Here is a 20,698-nt window from a genome sequence, read left to right as displayed (position 1 = left end):
GGGGGGGGGAGAGGAGAGGAGAGGAGAGGAGAGGAGGGAAGGGCTCCATGTAACCTGATGTGTCCCCCAGCAGTCTAAGCCTGTAGCAGCATAGCTATCAATGGTTCAGAGGTACCTGAACCAGTCCTAACTGAAGGCTCTGTCATAAAGGAAGGTCTTAAGCCTGGACTTAAACGTAGTTAAAGTGTCTGCCTCTCTGACCCATGGAGAGAGCTGGTTCCACAGTAGAGGAGCCCGGTAACTAAAGGCTCTACCTCCCAGTCTGTTTTTAGAGATACTGGGAGTCACTAACAGACCTGCATTCTGGGTAGCAAGAGCAACACAAACCCAAGGTAAGAGTGATATCGATCAGTTTTACTTTAGCCAATACCAATGATAGGACACACTGGCTCTCAAAAGTTTTTCCTTTATGTAAACCAACTTTCAAACATTTCAGTATTTCAGCCAAACACTTCCTGAAGAGCACAAAATGGAATAAAAAACAAATTTTTCACTTGCAAAATTTGCACAACACTGGACAGTGGAATCAGTTTATGATTCAATTAACAACTTCGTAACTGTAAAAACTTAACTTCAGCCTTTCAAATGTAAAAATCATTAAACTTGACAGTGGTGCAACTTTTTTGATAAATTGGACTCGAGCGAGAAACACGTTGTTTATCCCCATGGCAGAGTGAAAACTGCAGTTTTGATAATTATGCAACAAATAGTTTCAAAATTACATTAATATTAGCATACAAAGTACCTCCAGGGTGAGCAAGATTGATCTCAGGACATCTGTGGTCGTCAAAATAACCGCATTAATGGTATGAAAGTACTTTATTGTAATTTTACATCAACAGAATATTCAACCACTTAGATATTTAAATATGATAATATTTAAGAGCCAACAATATAAATTAAAAGCTCACACACAGAAAATACAGTGCAAATCAGTGCAACATGTGCTTATGAGACGTGATCCATACAAGTAAAGAAAAACTTGGTCGTGACAATTAATTGATGCATGCGTACATCTGGCTATTGATATTTATGTGCAGTGGCAGCATGGGGCAATTCATTGATTTATATGAACAATTTTAAGGTACTGGACTCTGTGTAGAGTTTCTAGTTCCTGTGTCTGACTCTAAATCATTTCCTGGAATTTCTTTTGTTTCTGGCTGAGGCATCTCGAATTCAAAAGCAGGATTGGTCCATCCTTGTTTGTGTCGCTTCCAGACCTCCTCAAAGATGCTAAGAACCTTCAAAGCAGACGAATAAAAACATAGTATTAGCGCAAGAGCAATCTAAAAGCAAATAAAACATAAAGATGTTGATATTACCTTGGATTTTGGAATGAGACCCACTCTGAAGAAACCGATGTGTCCCGTTTCAATCTTGGTGCAATCAACCACCGTCGATGCAATGTTCTCTGGTGAGGGTCCGTCACATAAAACCCCATCCACCTGCCCCAGAAAAATGCACATTACTATTAAAACAGATGCTCTTATATTTCATAAAACTGAGGTTCTGTTTTCACCTTCTCGCCTAGCTTAGCGTAAACTTGGTTGTGATGAGTTGTATCAGCCTCGCCTGTAGGGTTGGCTGAGGTTACAGCGACAGGCCCCACCTGCAACAAAAATAAGCATTTATATTTAAGTCTGCTATGTATTATTGTTCACTGTAAGACAGGAAGTGAGTCACATCCAGAATTATTACCAAACTGATGAGGTATGTGGCCACGGAACAGTCCGGATTCCTGATGGCGATGCTTTGTGGAGTACCTATGTGTTTTGCAGCATCTCCTAAACCTAAGGTTTCCATCCATGCACCTGTGGGAGAGGAGAAATTCATATGTTGTTCCCTACATGAGGCGAACACATGTAAACTCCAACAAACACACACCTACCTCTGGGTATAACCATGCTGATGGAGGAGGGCCATGCTGCCTCCATGAAGTCAAGGAGCAGAGGGCTCAGCAGGTGTCGAACCGCTTCAAGCTGCTTGATGGAGGAGAGCCACAGGGACATGGGTCGGTCCTGCGCCTGCTTCTTCACCCTGAGGTCAAACTACTGGTAAATTACAACACACACATAACAACACACACATACACATACACATACACATACACATACACAAACACGCGTACATACACACAGACAAGACCCTCCCTCACTTGAACACTTTGATAACTGCGTCAGGTCTGTTGCAAGCAGCCACCAGCACATAGACCGTATCCGTAGGGATTCCACATATTCCACCATTTTTCATGATTTCTGAAGAACAGAAAAGAGGAAGAAAAATAAAACATACAAACAGCTGTATTTGAAAAAAAAATCACAACCTTTCTTACCTGCAATCTGCTGGACAGACGAAGTCTTGTGGGCAGGCACATGGGGACAGAAATCTGCCCCCCTTCCAGCACCGCTCAGCTTTATTAAAGGACTCCCTAAGGGGATCTGGGGCGACTGAAAGGTGCCGTTGAAAAGCTGCGCCAAAAAAGAATAAAAGCTGACCAGGCCAAAGATGATGGTGACTCCTATGTCATAACCATAAGGCAGCACACTGACTGCATCCAGCAAGAAGCTAATGATGATGAGCTGGAAGGTGAGCGCATAGACAAACCAGGTGACATTTAGAAACAGCGCTGCAACCATCACTAAACAATTAAACAGCATGAAGCTGATGATCCCCACCGCCACCTTAAAGCCTCTGGTGTCATGGTACAGACCTCCGTATCTGGTCGACCCCCACACTAACCACATCATCCCGTAGAGGATAAAAACCGTGCTCTCAAAGGTTTTACCCCGGGAGAACCCCACTGAACCGCAGAGCAGCTGGAGCAACCCACCAGCTACCACCACCCAAGGAAGAACCAGCTCACACAAAGCATTTGTGTCACCAAGGGATGCTGTGATGGCGAAAGCAGCCAGCACACTGGAGGCGTGGCCTAACACCTCTGCATCTGCATATTTGGAGTATCCCAGGTGAGGGCTGTGATTCTTTTTATCTCTGAGAGTGACACCCCTCATCCTGGCTACTAATGCTTTAAATTTGCTCCGTCCTGTGGGGATCTTTTTAGTGGAGACCATATTGAAGGTGGTGATTAAAAGCATGCAGGTGGAGCCTACAAATATGGCCGCCTGTACACCCTGAGCACCCCCCTGGAGGAAACCTTGGGGTTTAACTGCGATGGCAATACAGTAAACTGCAAATAATAACTGGTAGAAGCCCTCCAGCAAGCTCTTCTGGCAGGTGAACAGAGCCAGGATGAAGAAGAGCACCGAGAAGACGGTCGGTACGGGAACAGAGGAGAGGGGCTGGATCAAGTAGAACGACAGCAGAGCAGTGTAGCCCTCTGCAAATCTCAGGAGAGCAGTAAAGCTGTAAAAAGTAGCAGAGAGTGTGTCCATGGTTCGGTAGAAGAGGATGCACATACCAAGCTGGAAGACTGCGGCTGTCCATAGCCAGGGGACATGTCCAACAGAGAGCTGAGGGACCACACCGAGCAGAGGACAGGTCAACACTGAGGCTGACAGCAGGTTCATCACCATGCCCACTGATTCTGCATCAGCACACCCCTGCTGCGGCAGCACAGCCTCTCTCTCCAGACCAGTTCCTGGAAGTCTCACTTTATTGTGAGTGATGGTGGACAAAAGACATCCAAAACCAAAGTACCCACCCACTAGACACACAAGGAAGTAGTTGGAAGCTGTGGCTGTCTGGCCAAAACCTGTAGAGGACAGACCAGCAATTTGATGGGCGCAAGCTAAGCTAATACCCAAAGCTATGAAAGACAGAACTGCTTTCTTTACAACAAGAGCCACACCGCCTATGACAAACAAGGCTAAAGAGAACGCTGCCAGGCCAGGGACCAGAGCTTGTTTTAGGTCTGAGTGTTGGAGCACCCCCCATCCTGCCAGGATGTACACCAGGCTGGAGCCGCACCACAAGGCGGAGACGCTCAGGCACAGGCAGGAGAAGAGCTGGGCACGGGACAGGCTGCCACAGACGCCTGGGAGGGAGACCAAACAATTTCATACTTTCACAGAGTGATATAAATACAACAAATTTAATAAAATAGCTATGAAACAAACAAACAAACCTGCGTAAGCTATGAGGATGGCAATCATGAGGAGCAGAATCCCCAGTGCAGTATGGGGGATGAAGTCTTTTTCAGAAGAGCTGGCATAGCTGTTCACTAACAGCAGGAGAGACCCTGAAAAATGAACAAAAGCAAAAGCCATCAGCCACGACAAGAAACTAACAAAAACAAGTTACTACAGTTTTTAACATTCCCAAGAAAATAAAGATGTAATTTAATCAGTGACTACAAGAGCCTGCTTTACTTTATCAATTCCTTTGATTTAACAATATTCAGACGGATCACTTAGACATTTAATGGTTCATGAGAAAAAAAACTGATCTCTGATATTGAGAGTAAGCAACAAGTTCTTTTTAGTTCAAAAACACTCAACATGCTAATTTTAATCACAAAATCTATAGCCCTATAATAAGATATCATGTATTTATTTATTTTTTTGTCTAATGGCTGATTGTTTCGGCTCCCTCAAATCGTAACACTTGCCGAAATAAATCAATAAATCAATAAATCGAAGCTTACCGCCGGACACGGCCAGTGTGCCCACGGACGCAGGCAGAGACCGCAGCTGTGCCATCGCTGAGGTGAATGCAGGCGGCTGGACACCGCTGCGCTTTATAGGCCACGTGTGACGTCAGCACGCAGCGGAAACCTCAGAGGATCTTTGGGAAAAACCTGACCCCTGAAAATACAGACACACGCGACAGTGGAGTGAAGGAATGGACAAAGAATAATGTCGCAGGATGAAATTATTAATAGCGAATTATAAATGCACTAGACATATAGTGGGCTTTTTTAAAAAAATTTGAATACCGGTAATCATTTATTGTAAACACAAACAGCATTCATATTTGGATATACACAGGCTAAAGGTTCCCATTAAGAATAGATTATTATCTATTAAAATTTCTGTTTTGATTTTATTTCACCACCCATGATTTAAATAAAGTTTTGGGGAACATAGAGATTATACATTCAATTTTTTGACCAGAATATCATTTTTAGACATATATAGTTTCAAACTTCGACATGCCTGTGCTGTTAATACCCACATCAGTTTTTATTGCTCAATGAAAAACAATGATTCATCGTTTCATGTGAGGCTTCCTGGTTCCTTCCAACATGCCTGATGTCAGCTGTTTGTAGAGCAAGCGGGTGTGGGAGGAGACAAGGGGCTTTATAAAGAGTCAGACTCACAGTTCAACCAGGACACTTCCACCGGGATCACACACATCACACCGCAGCCGCTACCTATCCGTACCCGTCCAAGGTGAGATAATGCATCTTCGCTGTCCTGACTTCTGCTAGTGAACAACTCTCTTTCTTTAGTTTGGTACAGAAATCTCGTGTTCATTGTATTCCTGAACTGAATATCACTGCAGTTTCAAGAGAGAAACAGTGACATCCTTCATATTTGTCTGATACACAATCTTCTTTGAGTATTTAATTTATTCATGATCTTGCACGGCAGACCTCATCCTTCTATTAGTTCTCTTTGCTGCCATCGACATTGTCACCTGGCAGCAGCAACACCCCTGAGACTGTCTTTGTGAATTTTTTATGCGTCCTGAGCAACAGGCAGTTCAGGACTAGCACTGCCAGGGATAATTATCTGGAGGCTGTGTGTGTGTGTGTGTGTGTGTGTGTGTGTGTGTGTGTGTGTGTGTGTGTGTGTGTGTGTGTGTGTGTGCATGTGTGTGCATGTGTGTGTGTGTGTGTGTGTGTGTGTGTGTGTGTGTGTGTGTGTGTGTGTTTTTCAGGAACCATGGCAAAGCGTGTTGCAGTTATTCTCTCAGGATGTGGACTCCATGATGGCTCGGAGATCCATGAGGCGTCCGCCATTCTCGTTCATCTGAGTCGTGCTGGAGCAAAAGTAAGAGAAGGCCTTGTGCCCGCGTTACAGGATCTGTTAGATTACATTTTTTTTGTTGTAACCATGATCCACAGAGACACTGATTTTACAGGCAAATCTTTGCTTGAGAAACAGTTGCTTGTTCATCTGATGTATGCACCCCCCCCCCCCCGACACTCTCCAGGTGCAGATGTTTGCTCCGAATGCAGATCAGATGCATGTCATAAACCATTGTGATGGGAAACCTACAGAGGAGAAAAGAAACATCCTGCAGGAAAGTGCCCGCATTGCCAGGGGTGACATCACGGAGTTGGACAAGTTAGATGTTTCAGCCTTTGATGCTGCCATCCTCCCAGGTGAGACCGCATTAGCTGCAAATAAATATCACTTCGATCGTATACACCTAGTGAGACTAAATCCTCCTCATGTGTTGTTGTTAAGGAGGTTACGGTGTGGGGAAGAACTTGAGTGACTGGGCAGTGAATAATAAGGATTTCACCGTCCAGCCGCTTGTGGAGAAGCTTATCAAGGCTTTCCACAAAGCTGGAAAGCCATTGGGAATGTGTTGCATCTCCCCCATCCTTGCTGCCAAAATCCTGCCCGACTGTGAGCTCACGATGGGGCAGGACCAAGAGTCTGAAATGTGAGTGATGGGTGCAGTAAATGTGTATCCTAAAGTTCTTTTTCTTTATTCAACACAAGTAGAATAATGTCCCCTGAAAACGCCATCTCTCTAACTCCACACACCGCAAACTTTCTCACTGTCCTTCCTAGGTGGCCGTATACCCGTGCAGTCGGGGCCCTGAAGGAGATGGGCTGCAAGCATGTCAACACTAATGTGGAAGAAGCACATGTTGATGCTAAGAATAAGCTGGTCAGCACATGTGCGTTCATGTGCAACGCTCCCATTCATAAAGTCTTTGACGGCATTGGCGTCATGGTGATTAAAACACTTCAACTTGCTTGAGAAGTTTCTGATGATAATCTGGGTATTTATTATGTGTCTGTGGTTACTGAAATCTAAATCAAACATACGACTATTGTGAGAACACTACAAAAACTACAGCTTTTCTCAAATTCATATACAGAGATAAACTATGTATTGAAAATGTGGTGATGAAATTTCGTATTCTGTGTTTCAAATCTTTGAGATGTACAGTATATGAAGTGGTAATAAACATGAGGATTTACTGAATTGATGCCTTTCTTGTGTTTTAATGATTCATTGTACAATGTCTAATTATGTACATGTTGGAACATTTTTATAGAACAACAGTTAGTGAAGCAAAAATATTGCCAGCAACAACAACAACAATAAAATCCCTGAACTGGTTGCTTAAGTTATGTACAGTAATACCATCCATCCATTTTCTTCTGCTTATCCTGTTAAGGGTTGTGGGGGGGGGGGGGGGGGTTGGAGCCTATCCCAGCAGCCTTCAGGTGAGAGGCGGGGTTCACCCTGGACAGGTCACCAGTCCATCACAGGGCCAACACATAGAGACAGACAACCATTCACACTCACAGTCACACCTACGGTCAATTTAGAGTATCAATCAGCCTCGTCCCCTCTTGATGTCTTTGGACTGTGGGAGGAAGCTGGAGTACCAGAGAGAACCCACGCAGGAACAGGGAGAACATGCAGACTCACACAGAAAGATCCTGTGATGGAGCCAGGATTCGAACCCTGAACCTTCTTGCTGCGTCCCGTGTACAGTAATACACACAACATTTTTTGCTTTTAGTACTTTGTCAGTGGTTTTCAAAGTGGGGTTCATGGCTGCCAGGGGGCTCGAGGGAGGCCTCAGAAACTGGAGGGTAAGAATAAAAAAATCTATTTTTTTTTAATCATCATTATGAAACATGAGTTATAATAATATATCATATTGAAATGTTAATTGCCATGCTCATCCTTCTGATTGCCTGCCAGTCAAAACATCGTTCATGAGATCATGAAGTCGTGTGTAGACCTGGCGTTTTGCGCCATTTATCATTTATTTTGCAAAGGGGGTCCCCGGCCAGAGGCTAATGCTGTTTGGGGGGCCATGGTATGGAAAAGTCTGGGAATCCCTGCTTTAAGTCAAAGAAAGCTAATTTAACTGCCTGCCTCTGGTTTTTGAAGATTATACATTTTCATTTTTGTATTCTACTGCCAAAAAATGGCTTAAACCGTTACGGACAACACTGCACATTTATTCAATCATATTTCAGCCCAGTAAAGCACATCCAGTAAACCCTAAAGGCTCAGCAAACCTTTGGAGAATAGAAACAGAAACACTGACGATCAATGGCTGACTGGTTAGTTTGATATTTATTTCAAGCTTGTACGAAACTGTCCAGTTCAGTGAAATGTTTTATTACTACACAACTCACTTACAAATCTACATTTCTTTAAATTACTCAAACTATTCAGATACATAGACTTCAGGTTCTGCCTAAATATGAGCTCTTTTTGCTCCTTGTCGTTTTCATGGGCTTTTGCTTGAGAAGTGATTGAAGCGGTCGGTTCCGCAGGCCAGCGTTGTTGCGTGGAACTCCCTGTGACGGCCGGGTTCCTCAAATAAACCAAAAGAGTCCAAATAAATAAACAATGCAAGACAATGAGGTTCCAACCAGAGCAGAGTAGGTACCTGCTCGTCTCACCTGTATGGGGTATGCACAGGTGGGAACATAGCGGATCACAAAGCCACAGCGCCTCTTCTGGGAGGTGTTTGCATCACTGGCGTGGACGAGGAGGCCATCGTGAATCTATGGAAGAAATACTAGAATCATAATCTGATCCCACTGAAAGGGAAACTCAGTAAAAACAGAGAACTCACAGACATCTGCCCAGCTAACAGCGGGCAAAGCAGAGCATCTCCGGTGTGCAGCAGCTCCTCTGGGATCTCCTGGTTGACTGACAGCATGTTTCCAGGGCGGGTGGCTGCTTGATGAGGCAGCATGCCACAAGTGTGGCTCCCTGCAGTGACAACAGGACACTTCAGCACTGTGACAAAAGTTGATTTCAGGGAGGGGACATTATGGGGACCTTCTGTCAAAGTCTTGAACATCTTGAACCTCAAGCTGGTTCCAGACTAGTGATGAGGAACATCTCCAGGGACGGGAGAGCGGTTGGACTAAAATGTGGAAATGTATACCTGCAAATCATCTGGGGTATTTGATCCATTCATTGTCTGAAGCGTGAATTGCAATAAAGTATAAGAACACTGTGAACCTTTGAAGAACACTTGAGTTGTTCTATAAACAGACTCATGTGTTCCTTATAACCCTTACCTGGTATCACCTGAAGGGCACCATTTTCTTTGAGGGAGTCATCGAGAGCGAGCCACACAGAGAGAACGGGTCCACCAGCAATACCCCAGTACCTGTCAACACAAAAACTACAGTAAGACAAAGAAACTACAACATTAACTGTAGTATTTGTCGTAAATGTACCTGATATCTTGGTGCCAGGCCACGTAGGGCACCCCCTTCTCTCTATCCTTTCCATCCTGTCCGGCCTCCAGTGTCGGGTATTTGCAGATGAAGCGGGAGTCCAGCAGGATGACATCAGGACCCAGGATGGTTTTGATCACTTGTAAGATCCGAGGGTGTTTGGCTAAACCCATAGCCCAGGGATACTGCAGGTGAACATTGTGCAGGCTATACTGGGTGTACTTTTCCCCTAAAGGTACACAAAAAGAAAAACTGTAAGAATCAAGAGATGATGTTTCTTATTCTTATTGCATCTTTCTCTCAGTGATACTTACCAAATTCGTTCTCCAGCTCAGAAAACGCCTGTCTGGCCTCCCTCAGCTCCGTCTCAGTCAACACAGGCAGCGCTGAGAGGAAGCCCTGCAGCTTGTAGGTCTCCTGGAGTTTGGCCATGCTGCTGTAAAACTGACACCTCAGGCTTTCAGCTTCGAAAAAATTTACACGTTAGAGAGTGTTTGTCACGGTGAGGGTATGGTTTAAGTGAGATTGCATTTTCCACTTAGGAAGTTTTAACTGGAGCGTGCCATGTCCACCTATCAACATTGGAGAAAAAACAGACACATTTAGGTGGGTCGCACTAAACACCACCTTGTTTTTCTGACCAATATAAAACTGGTGACGGTACCTCAGTACCGGTCTGAATCTACGTATTGTCTGTGTTGAGAGGTTCTCTGCTGCAAGTATCTAAATATGTAAAAGAGGTCAGTAAAACATTATCACAGTTGTCATAGCAACTAAAGTAAACTAGCTGTAGAGAGCGCTGTGACAGAGCTGAGACCTGTTTGATCAACAGCTATGAACGTCTGTTATTAAGTAAAAGTGCACCATTACAAAAATAAAAGTTGAAATGTGAAAGAATAAAAACATAAAATAATGTATTTTATTTTGAGATGTCGTTCAATTCTCCCTGCACAAAAAGATTAGTAGAACAAATGTATTGATTTCTGGCTCTATAACTGCTCCTAACTGCACCCATTATATGACTAAATGATCCTCCGCAGCTCCTCCATCCATCCATCCATCCATCCATCCATCCATTGTCGTCTGCTTATTCCTGTTCATGGTCGCGGGGGGGCTGGAGCCTATGCCAGTGGCAATGGGCGAGAGGCGGGGTTCACCCTGGACAGGTCGCCAGTCCATCACAGGACCAACACATAGAGACAGACAACCATTCACACTCACAGCCACACCTACGGTCAATTTAGAGTATCAATCAGCCTCGTCCCCTCTTGGTGTCTTCGGATGGTGGGAAGAAGCTGGAGTACCAGAGAGAACCCACACAGGAACAGGGAGAACATGCAGACTCCACACAGAAAGATCCTGTGCTGGAGCCAGGACTCAAACCTGGAACCTTCTTGCTGTGAGGCCACAGTGCTGAGCACTGCACCACCGCTCAGCCCTACGCAGCTCCTCACCTGTTTAGTCGTCTCTCGGACCTTTCAAGCTCTGTCAAGTTCAGGCATTATATACTGTAGAGAGCAACTCCAGGAAATACCAGCCCTAAAATAGATTCCTTGAACTCGATGACGTGCTAAAACTTCCAGAGAAAGAGTATAATGAAACTCCATTACCGCCATGCATGCTTCCTTTGCATTGTTATAGGTTCCAGCTGTGTCCATTGCTTTATAACTCAGGTAACGAGAGACCTCTCTTTTCATAACCTCTGTGCTCGACCTGCTTTACCTCCTCTCACAGAACCAACAGTGTATTATTCTCAGTGATGACAAGACAGCAGAGTCATTCTCTCTCTGCTCATGTTTCATTTTGATCCAAATTGATGATGGATTCATTTGATTTCCCAGGAACTAATTATTCTGTCAGTCCAGCGTTCCCAGTCATCATGACCTCGTATAGTCAGCTTTTCTTTTCCTCTTCAGAAGAAGTTCAGAGAGCGAAGGAATGATGACAGATCTAAGGACAAAGACACATTTGATATTTTGTGTGCGTGTGTGTGTCTGTGTGTGTGTGCTTATGTGCAAACAAGAATCATGATCAACAGGAGTGGAAAAACCCATTTTAGATGAACCCATTTTACTTTTTAGATTTTAACTTTAGCAACAGCAAATATCCACCGAAACATGTTTTTAAAGATAGCAGGAGACAGAAACAGGCGTGTCGCTTACTGTGTGTATTTATTTTCATGTATAAATATAGAAGGAGGGGAGAGGGTGGGTAGCGTACAAATAAGCTGGCTTTCTGAACTGAGAGTCCCTGTTGTCTGCTTCACCGTCAACAAACTCTGAATTACATCAACTTCATTTCACATTAGCATTAACTTTACTACCAGAAAAACATGCTTTCAAATGTTTACATTAGAACATTGGTTTATAAAATACACAGACTGCGCTTTGAATGAGAGTGAGAGAGAAATGCGAGGATACATGAAAACAGACAAGGGTGGAAATAATTCACAGAGGTAACGTCTGGAGGAAAACTCACACAATTAAAGGCAACACTGACATCTCCTGAAACGATGTTTGGGGTGGGCCACTGAAACATGCTTGTCTGAAATACTGATACATTTGTGAAGATGTGGTTCTTGTTTTTGCACATTAAAAATGACAGAAAAAAAAAAAGATTTTACAGTTACGCGTGTTGCCATTATGTCAAGGAAGCTGATACGATGAAGAAAACACTTGAAAACTGGTTATAAAAAAAATGCACAAAGTGCCACAAAAACTGCCTCGGAATCCTCTTAATGTGAGAAAGGCCGTGCTTAATGATGTTTTTTTATGACCTATTTGTTTCCTGGCGATAACAAGATAAATTAGGCCGTTATCATGAGAAAATTAGCGTGGTTATCTGAAGTTTATGCAATGATTAACTTAAGATTTCTAGATAAAAGCATTAAAAAAGTAATTACAAACACAGCCATTCTCAGATTGCAAAAAGGAGCATCTCAAATTTGGCTTATAAGACCAGTTCTCAACTTTAAAATGAATATTTGCTTTGTATTTTATCATGAGGTCTATCAAAGTCAGTGTAGAAAAATCTTAAGCAAATCGATCGATACTGTATATAATTTACATATATTTTATGTATTTTCCCCTCACATCCGTGCTACATATGACATTGCGCTACATGCATGAGAGTGTGAAGGACAACTGCAAATAGACACTATTTTTACTGGTGTTAATTCCCTGGAGGGCCTGTGTGGAGAGTCAGCAGGAATAATGTCATGAGGGATTTTTATTTGTCTGAACCAAAAGATGAACACCCTTTGTGTCTTGTTAGTGCGTTTGTATGTGTGTGCGTGCTCATGGTTCTCCCTCAGTGGGACTCTTTGTCCTTGCTGAGGTTCTTAGGACAGAGTGGGTGGTGCTGCTGCTGTTTTGTTTGTGGATGGACTGTCTTTTCACTTTGCCTTCAGTTGTCTCCATCTAGTGGCTGCTGCTTGTTATTGCAGCGGTGGATAAGAACAGGGTTCTTTTTAAGAGGGGCTTTTTTCTGCAGCAGCCTCTGCAGCATCTGTTTGTCGGAGCGCTCTCGTCTGAAGTCATCTTCATAAACCTTGAGCTAAAATCAGGGGCACAAAAAAACATGGAAATGTGAACAATTGCCAAAAAATATAACAGAAGAATTTACGCCGTAAACATTTCCTTTAAACCTGAGAGTTGTCATTTGTTATAAAGGAAATGAGATCATCAGGTATGTTTAAACTGTCATATCTCACAATCCAACATGATTTCACAGAAGTGCATTATTCTCTTGTAATAAAAACCCGACCTGTTCTTGCAGTAGTGCCACCTGTTGTCCCATCTCCTCCCTCTTCCTCCTCAGCCTGCAGTTCTCCTGCTTTGTGTGTTTATGGTCATTGTGCTCTGTCTGGTATTCTGCCTCATAAATCTCCATCTGTTGACACAAGACATCATTATGGCAGCGAGCCGAAATCTTCTGACCTCCTCTGAGTAAATCTCGCAACAGATCAGAGTGAACACTTGGTGGTGCAGTTCACCGTCTAATTCTAGTCTCTGCTGAAGCATGAAGAAAACCTTTCCCTGGCAACAGTGACTCGGGATCAGTTCTCATCACATGAGAAGTGAGAGCACTTCTGATTAAGCGGTAAAGAATACAGCCCACCTGACATCGCAGTGCATTCAACTGCTCTTTTAGATCCTGCACTCCTTGCTGGGAGTGTCCCAGTGTTCCCAGTTGGGCGCTGCAGCTGCTGCTGCTGCTGCTGCTGCTGCTCAGGCTTTTACTCTGCAGCCGTGCTTCGGAACTGGAAGACGCTGGGAAGATTGGAGATGAGGGGCCGAATCCTGAGACGTGGCCAGGCAGCAGGTCGGGACCTTTGGGAGGATTACCGTTGTGGCACAACACAGGCCTGCCCATCACTGCACTTAAGCTGCTCTGTAGTAAAGACATGAGAGGAGGTGTTGAACAACACTCCAGGCATAGATCAGAGAGTGTTAACAGAGAATGACAAGAGTTGGCAGGTAGAATACTTGTTTGACAGGAGGGCAGTCTCTGTTTGGGTGGTGTATTCGGCTCTCCAGCAGTTTGATGTACTTTTGCAGCTCCCGGTTCTTCTTCAGCTCCTGCATCAGGGCCTCCTCGTAGTACTGCTTTGAACTCTGCAAATGCAGGAGTCAGATCTGAAGGTCGTTCAACCATCTCCTCCTCATTCTACATGATGACAACTTTTAGTGTTGCCGATGTACTGAACTGCACGTGACTCAGGTACGATGCAACCGCGATGTTTCGCTCGTGATTGAAACAGTATCATGCTATGATTCTGAAATAATCAACATTCCATGATAGTTTTAATACCGAGCTCATCTGTGCTGCCCGTTGGAAGGTGCTACAGAGCCTGAAAAGTTTTAACTCAAGTGCTATTAAACAACTTAACTCTGCAAAATAACTAAGTAATAAAAAGTGCATAACACTAAATGAATATCCTTATAGGTGCCATTATTTTTTGAATATGTGCAATATATCCTGGTGATGGGCAATAATAATCTGCTGCATTTACACCCTATTGTATAATTCTGTTTTATATTCCTTTTTTCCAAAACATATATTTATTGGTTTTATATTTATATAGTTTTTAATGGGTCTGCTTGTCTGTGGAGTCTTAATGCACCAAATTCCATTATACAGCTGTGCAATTACAAATGAGGTGAAATACATCAAAATATTTGGTAAATGAAGAAGGAATTATCACTTTATTAGCTGCATGCATCATGGGGTCAATTTCACAGGGACTGACATGAACACCTCTCCTGTGCAAGTATGTGAAAGTAGGATCGTGTGTTTGTGTGTGTGTGTGTGTGTGTGTGTGTGTGTGTGTGTGTGTGTGTGTGTGTGTGTGTGTGTGCGTATGTGCGCGCCTACCTGTTGGTGTTCCACTTTGAGCAGCAGTCTGCTGTTCAGCTGTTTGAGGGTGGCATTTTCCAGCTCCAAACTCTCCAGCCTTTGTTGCAACCCCAGCGTGGTGCTTCGATACACCTGGTCCCAGTCCTCGTTGAGCTGCATCAGCTTTAACACACAGTCATCCTCACCATCATCATCCTCACCATCATCATCATCAAACAGTCATCAGCGCCGTGATAACCACCGTGGTCATGAAAACCTTCATTCATCCCTTCCATCATTCCCAAGCTCAACATTGAGTGAAGGTGAGATGCTCGGCTCCTCTGTATGCTGGCTGCCTACATACATCACAGTACACAGCAACTCAGAGAGCCATGTTTCTTTGTGTCCTTCCCATTAAGCTACACGCTAGAGTCAAGACAGTCGTATAATTATGAAAAATGTCACTTTAATGATGGTTCTTCACACTGTAGCGGCAATTTTCACACAACACCCACATCCTTCTTCTGGTTTTCAGAGAGATTTAACATCATATCCAACATCAGATGTATGAATGCGCTCTTACAAGTCCGAGGTGATGTTGTACCTCTTTGTTGACCTTGCGGAGCTCCGTGTTCCTGTTAAGGAGCAGAAGTTTCTCCTGGTCAGTGGAGGTGACGGTCATACTCTCAGTGATCAGAGTGACCTGCTCCTCCGCAGACAGCAGCCGCTCACCCACGGGATTCACATTGTCTGTCCTACACACACACACACACACACACACACACACACACACACACACACACACACACACACACACACACACACACATACACACATAAAGCATGTACATAGAAATAATGTCATGACGAAGAACATTAGTAGAGGATTTTCATCAATAAGCAAACACATGTACACACAGAAGAACCTCTGGGTACTTTGGAACACCCACTCACATAGAGTGCACTTAGAATAAGAGAATAAAATCGGAGCCATTATGTACACCCACGCACACACATATATGCACAGTCACATTATGCACTCAAGACACTCAGACACACACGCACGCACGCACGCACGCACGCACGCACGCACGCACACAAACACACACACTGCATCTGGCCAATCAAAATCTCTGTTTACGTCAGAAGCATTTGCATATCGACAGCCTGTGGGAACAATGGGGTGATGAGCCCTGGAAAATGTTGATTTCTATCGAACCATTTGTAGAAAAGGAAAAGGAAAATATTTACAAAGATTAATTAGTCAACCCAGCTTCCTCTCCAGCAGCAATGGAGTGAGGTCTTGTCTGAAAGGAATCGCTTACAGGAAGGGAACAGAGATCTAAAGCCCAGGGGGAGTCTGCTTATGGAAAGAAGAACACACAGCTCTGCATGTTGCCCCCTGGGCTTCTCCACACAAACATACTGTCGGATGACTGTAACCTCAGCAAGTTAAAGACTATAGAGAATCACGATCACCTCTCACCCCCCCTTAAGGCTGAACACCCCCGCAAAATCATGCTTTCATCCACTTATGTACAGTGCCGCTGTGTGAAAACCAGTGTTACACAATTTCTTTGTGCTGTGCTGTCAGGTCAAGTTAGTAGAGGAGACAGTTAAATGCCAAAATGACATAAGGAGATAATTATGTGCACGGTGTGATAACAAAGTCATTGAACATTTAAACAAAGCCCACGATACAGTAAAATGTAGTGGAAATCTCTAATTATCATTCTGATTGACTTGACTTGATTGACACACACATATATATATATACATACATATATATATATATATATATATATATATATATATTTTCTCTGCATTTTTACTTAAAGAAAATTCATTTCATCATCATGTTAACCTTGATTGTAGTCAAGAGAAGTCCAGACAAACACTATCAACATCTATGTGCTTGAAAATAACAACAAAAACAACATTTCAGATTTCCACAGTGATATTCATTCTATCCACAAAGAGCAGTTCACTCCACCGTGACCTCCTTCTTCCACGAGCAAAATATTCATGCCCATATTGGTCTATATTATCAGTTTTGACTAAATGCCATTTAAAACATCCAGTTGTTGGTAATCATGGTTTGAATTGGACCCTTTATTTACCCATCAACACTTATTAAAAATGTATATTTGTTTCATGCAGTTTCATTGTTCCTCACCATAACAGGAGATGATCATTATGACATTTGTAATGCATGTCCAAAATGTGTTGAGTCATTCAGTATTTACATTTCTTAAATATTCTACGTTACTCATGAATCTATAAGTATATTGCAATACCTGAAATTTGTCATTATCTGAAACTGCAAGCTCATCAAAAAAAAAAAAAAAAAGACATCATTTATCCTCACTGTTTTCAAGATGCGGATATCTTTCCTTTTTTATTTTTGTCCAGGAAGTTACAGATGAGTTATAGTTTAGATGTAAAATTTTGAAAATTGCTTGCCAGAGAAAGTCAGTTCCTGACAACATAATGTCGTCCTCATTCAACCATAGCAAACGTTCCACTGTGGCATGAAGAAGTGTGTAATTAGAAAATATCTTACCCTCTCAAGTATAAACAACCCTTTCAGGGAGATACATCAATTTGCTTTTTGCAGAGAGTTAGATGAGAAGATCAATAACACTATTTGTGAAGTAAATATAGCAGCAGACGGGAGGGTTAGCTTAGCATAAAGATTGGAAGCAGTGAGAAACAGCTGCTGTGTTTCAGTGGAATGAGACAAAGCTGCTCGGGGGATTTTGGTAGGAGTTGAAGACAGTAAGACAGTGGTCATGTTTTCAGGCAACAACATGACCTCTACCTTGATTACCTAAAAAGATAATCCTGAGCATCTGGAAGAGTTTAGGTTTTTATCCATCATGGAAATACTTGTCTAAACCTGTAATTGTCCCTCCAGGTTCAATGGGGCCGTTAGTGGAGGCTGTTAATGGTCTGTGGTGAGTCAATCGTACAAATAGAACCTACAGTTCTACTAGGAAGTGTAGGACGAAGGCAGAAGCTGAAATTAAACTGAATGAAATAACGTGGAATAGAAATATGAGCTGAAAATACCAACACTCCCATGCGCAAAACCCTGTCTGGGCGAGTCAGCACTTTGTATTCTGTCCTCCAAGTGGGACCAAACAATGCTCCTTGGCTCCCTGATCCTGAGACTTCTTCTTCTCTTTTAGCTCTCTGACAGCTAAAACACACTGCGTGACCCAGTTTTGTAAAAGTTTTCAATCACATGCTGTTTTGGAAGGACACTGCCAACCGAGCGATATGTACTGTCATAGCACAGATAAAGAGGAAGACTGTATCTGCTATCTGTTGAGCAGTTGAGTTGAGCAGATATTATTACACATGTAGTGCTTCTAGTACAGCAGAGTTTCAATATTTCAATGAGATTATCTAAAGGAATAGTTTTGTTTATGTACAGCAAATATTCCCAGAATAAACAGTGTTAGTAGTAGTACGCCTTAGGTCGTAGGATATTCCTTATTTTAGACTCAAAAGATCGATGGCCGTCTTCATGATACGTTTCCAGTTATAAGAGTTACATGACAGTTGCAGGGAGTAAGGAGTAACAATAAATAGTCATCAGGCTTCACTTCCTGTCTGTAAGACTAAATAGAGGGCAAAGAAAGTCTGATGGCATGTAAGAACAAATCTGTGTGTAAGAACATGAGGCATTTACGAGAGCATTAAGGTATGAAATTAACATAATATATACTAGCAGTTGTAGACAATTTTAAAGCACAAGCAGATATAAAATATTAATTAACATGAGACCACAAGAACTGACTGGGAGACACATTAAAAGAAATATACAGGTTCACAACAGCAATCCTCCTGAATCTGTCATACAGCAGTGTCATCTGTGTGGAGACTTAATTACTCGTTAATGAAAAATAACATAAAGTTAAGAAATCTGCCTGTCCTTGAGTAACTCAACAACTGGTCGTCTGATCAAACGTGCCCCATGCATTGCAGCTGTGGTGCTGGGTTTGACACTCTGGTGTCAGGGGTTTGAGGGTTTTGGGTCTTAGGTGACACACTGAGATGACAGACTCAGACGAAAGACAAGATCACGGAAAGCTTTGATGCCGTTAGTTTGTACGTATGAATTTTTTGATCAAAGCAATCAGAGACTCCGCATAATGACAGACGGAATGACTGGGATGAAAGTCAGCGATTGTAAAGGAGGTTTTGGGACATTACACGACCCGTGGCCCTTCACACAACCAGCGATGCCACAGATGAATGGGCCTGGCATGTAACAGTGATGCTAGCGGTAGCCAAAGTTAGGGTTTACAGGCAGAATCTAAAGATTAAAGTGAGAACTTAGCGATCAAAGCGAGAGTTTTGTCAGAGGTCATCACCCAACTCCTGTGTCAAACTGATAGTTTTGACAATCTTTTTTTTTGGCACTATTTCACAACAGTTTTATATAATCAGAGTGATCTAATCACTCTCCTAACCCGCATCTTGACCAGTTTGTGGGAAACTCCAGTGACTCTTTATTCTTCCTCCTTATAAAATGACTGAAGTCTTTGTTAGACTGAATGTCTGATGCCAAACATGTTCAATTTATGTGGGAAATTACAAAATGCCTGGACAATACCATGTCACTTTAACCAATACATTTCTAAAACTTTCGTTGATCTTGAGTCAAAACAATGTTGAGTTCATTTTTAGTAGTTGATGTAACTGAACTGCTGATTGAAGTTGAATTAATTAATTAGTTAAATTAGTTAAACTCGAGTCCCCAATCCTGTATCCACCCCTCCACATGTTAACAGGAAGAGTACATACCATAGTTCTTCAGATGATTTCTGTCTCCGTTGGCTTCGTAGGATGTTGTTGTCACTTTTTGGCGAGGAATACTCCAGTTTCTCAGCTGCTGCCAACGCTGACAATGATGGTAAGGATGAAGAAGATGACAAAGGTAGAAAATTTCCATCCATGGCTGACAAGAGTTAATGACATAGAAGAAAGTTTCACCTCACAACATGCAACATGTGGATGAAAGTTAAATGTCATCTGAACTCAGTACTGACGTGTAAGAGGAAGTAGCTGAGCCACATGATGCAAAGCTTCCAGAAAAGGAAGTGACTCTCTCACACATGGTTTTGGTTTTATGTTAAAGAGGGACTGACCCACTCTGGGTTATGTTATACAAGAGGGCAATGCCGGAAAGAGCAAATATATTTTATTTTTCATGACAAAAAAATGATAGAGTCAGACTGATTGCATTCGCTAGTCTGCTCATTACTGCAATTTATCCAAGTGGGCCTCAGCAGGTTAATTAGTAAATCACATGTTCATCCTTGAGACAATCAAGCAAATTAAAGGATTTTTGTTCATCAGTTTCCTCTTAGTCGGGCTAAGCTGTCTTTATTAACTCTACAGGAATTAATTTGCCAACCTTGTTGCTACATGCTCTCCTCTGCCAACAGACTCAAGGCCGCTTGTGGTGAGGAGTAAAGAACTTGCCTGAGAAATAGGTACCGAATGACAGAAGATAAGCGCTGCAGTGGAGCCGCATATGAATGTAGACCGCTGAGCTGCTGATGAAGAGCTTTCATAGTTCACGTAAGCGAGGTTAAAGGCATTTAAAAACAAATCGCCTGCACATTTATCAGAAAAAAATATCATGATTGAAAAGCGAACGACATAACATTTTGTTCAGCAAGATAAAAACAGACATGGATGATGCACAAAGAAGGAAGGCTATTCAAGTGGTGCAATAATAGTTATCCATCAGATGAAAATAAAAAGTCCTTGTAGCGTTTATTTTCGTACTTCTACTATTCGGTGGGAGCTGAAGGACCTCAGGACTGAAAAGCAAACACAGATTTTGAGATGAACAAAGCAACTGAGTGATCCAAAATCCCAAACTATTGAACCTAATTAAAAAGCAGGTGCCATCTATGCAAACTAAAGGTCAACGACACAAACCGAAACTTGGAGACAGAAAATTAAATGAATTAACAG

At 42.7% G+C, this 20,698-nt stretch overlaps 4 protein-coding genes across 4 annotated transcripts; 1 reads left to right on the top strand and 3 right to left on the bottom strand.

Moving 5' to 3' along the window:
- Positions 1–499: 499 nt before the first annotated feature.
- Positions 500–4,658, bottom strand: LOC147250923 (uncharacterized). Its single transcript, XM_086222464.1, has 9 exons — positions 4,604–4,658; positions 4,085–4,198; positions 2,333–3,994; positions 2,156–2,255; positions 1,889–2,037; positions 1,699–1,811; positions 1,520–1,609; positions 1,323–1,445; positions 500–1,241 (listed from the first exon to the last, which is right to left on the bottom strand). The coding sequence occupies exons 1-9, from the start codon at positions 4,656–4,658 to the stop codon at positions 1,080–1,082; spliced, it is 2,568 nt and encodes an 855-aa protein (XP_086078590.1). The 3' UTR covers positions 500–1,079.
- Positions 4,659–5,306: 648 nt separating this feature from the next.
- LOC147250922 (glutamine amidotransferase-like class 1 domain-containing protein 3, mitochondrial) lies at positions 5,307–7,119 on the top strand. Its single transcript, XM_086222599.1, has 5 exons — positions 5,307–5,351; positions 5,842–5,954; positions 6,118–6,289; positions 6,375–6,576; positions 6,708–7,119. Exons 2-5 carry the CDS (start codon positions 5,847–5,849, stop codon positions 6,898–6,900), a joined length of 675 nt encoding a protein of 224 aa, XP_086078725.1. The 5' UTR covers positions 5,307–5,351; positions 5,842–5,846; the 3' UTR covers positions 6,901–7,119.
- Positions 7,120–8,231: 1,112 nt separating this feature from the next.
- On the bottom strand, positions 8,232–10,045 carry LOC147250921 (uncharacterized). Its single transcript, XM_086222598.1, has 6 exons — positions 9,680–10,045; positions 9,366–9,594; positions 9,204–9,295; positions 8,750–8,889; positions 8,574–8,678; positions 8,232–8,485 (listed from the first exon to the last, which is right to left on the bottom strand). Exons 1-6 carry the CDS (start codon positions 9,795–9,797, stop codon positions 8,399–8,401), a joined length of 771 nt encoding a protein of 256 aa, XP_086078724.1. The 5' UTR covers positions 9,798–10,045; the 3' UTR covers positions 8,232–8,398.
- Positions 10,046–11,523: 1,478 nt separating this feature from the next.
- LOC147250920 (uncharacterized) lies at positions 11,524–19,796 on the bottom strand. Its single transcript, XM_086222597.1, has 7 exons — positions 19,517–19,796; positions 15,307–15,457; positions 14,742–14,885; positions 13,853–13,981; positions 13,485–13,757; positions 13,131–13,256; positions 11,524–12,920 (listed from the first exon to the last, which is right to left on the bottom strand). The coding sequence occupies exons 1-7, from the start codon at positions 19,666–19,668 to the stop codon at positions 12,771–12,773; spliced, it is 1,125 nt and encodes a 374-aa protein (XP_086078723.1). The 5' UTR covers positions 19,669–19,796; the 3' UTR covers positions 11,524–12,770.
- Between the last annotated feature and the right edge of the window lie 902 nt (positions 19,797–20,698).

Source organism: Aulostomus chinensis, chromosome 13 (genome assembly GCF_037954235.1).
Source record: "Aulostomus chinensis isolate RoL2024-O1b breed Wild chromosome 13, RoL_Achi_v1.0, whole genome shotgun sequence".
NCBI classification, from domain to species: domain Eukaryota; kingdom Metazoa; phylum Chordata; class Actinopteri; order Syngnathiformes; family Aulostomidae; genus Aulostomus; species Aulostomus chinensis.
Note: the sequence above shows the minus strand (reverse complement) of the source record. Positions and strands in the feature narration are given on the sequence as shown.

Coding starts and splice junctions, on each gene's coding strand:
- LOC147250923 (XM_086222464.1), bottom strand. CDS start 4,658: ATGGCACAGCTGCGGTCTCTGCCTGCGTCCGTGGGCACACTGGCCGTG. Junction 3,995..4,084: donor CATCCTCATAGCTTACGCAG/GTTTGTTTGTTT, acceptor TCTCCCTCCCAG/GCGTCTGTGGCAGCCTGTCC. Junction 1,610..1,698: donor CCACATACCTCATCAGTTTG/GTAATAATTCTG, acceptor TTTTTGTTGCAG/GTGGGGCCTGTCGCTGTAAC.
- LOC147250922 (XM_086222599.1), top strand. CDS start 5,847: ATGGCAAAGCGTGTTGCAGTTATTCTCTCAGGATGTGGACTCCATGAT. Junction 5,955..6,117: donor TGAGTCGTGCTGGAGCAAAA/GTAAGAGAAGGC, acceptor GACACTCTCCAG/GTGCAGATGTTTGCTCCGAA. Junction 6,290..6,374: donor TGATGCTGCCATCCTCCCAG/GTGAGACCGCAT, acceptor GTTGTTGTTAAG/GAGGTTACGGTGTGGGGAAG.
- LOC147250921 (XM_086222598.1), bottom strand. CDS start 9,797: ATGGCCAAACTCCAGGAGACCTACAAGCTGCAGGGCTTCCTCTCAGCG. Junction 9,296..9,365: donor GCCTGGCACCAAGATATCAG/GTACATTTACGA, acceptor TTGTGTTGACAG/GTACTGGGGTATTGCTGGTG. Junction 8,486..8,573: donor CCTGTGCATACCCCATACAG/GTGAGACGAGCA, acceptor GGTTTATTTGAG/GAACCCGGCCGTCACAGGGA.
- LOC147250920 (XM_086222597.1), bottom strand. CDS start 19,668: ATGGATGGAAATTTTCTACCTTTGTCATCTTCTTCATCCTTACCATCA. Junction 15,458..19,516: donor AAATCATCTGAAGAACTATG/GTATGTACTCTT, acceptor GTGTGTGTGTAG/GACAGACAATGTGAATCCCG. Junction 13,758..13,852: donor ACTGCCCTCCTGTCAAACAA/GTATTCTACCTG, acceptor TCTTTACTACAG/AGCAGCTTAAGTGCAGTGAT.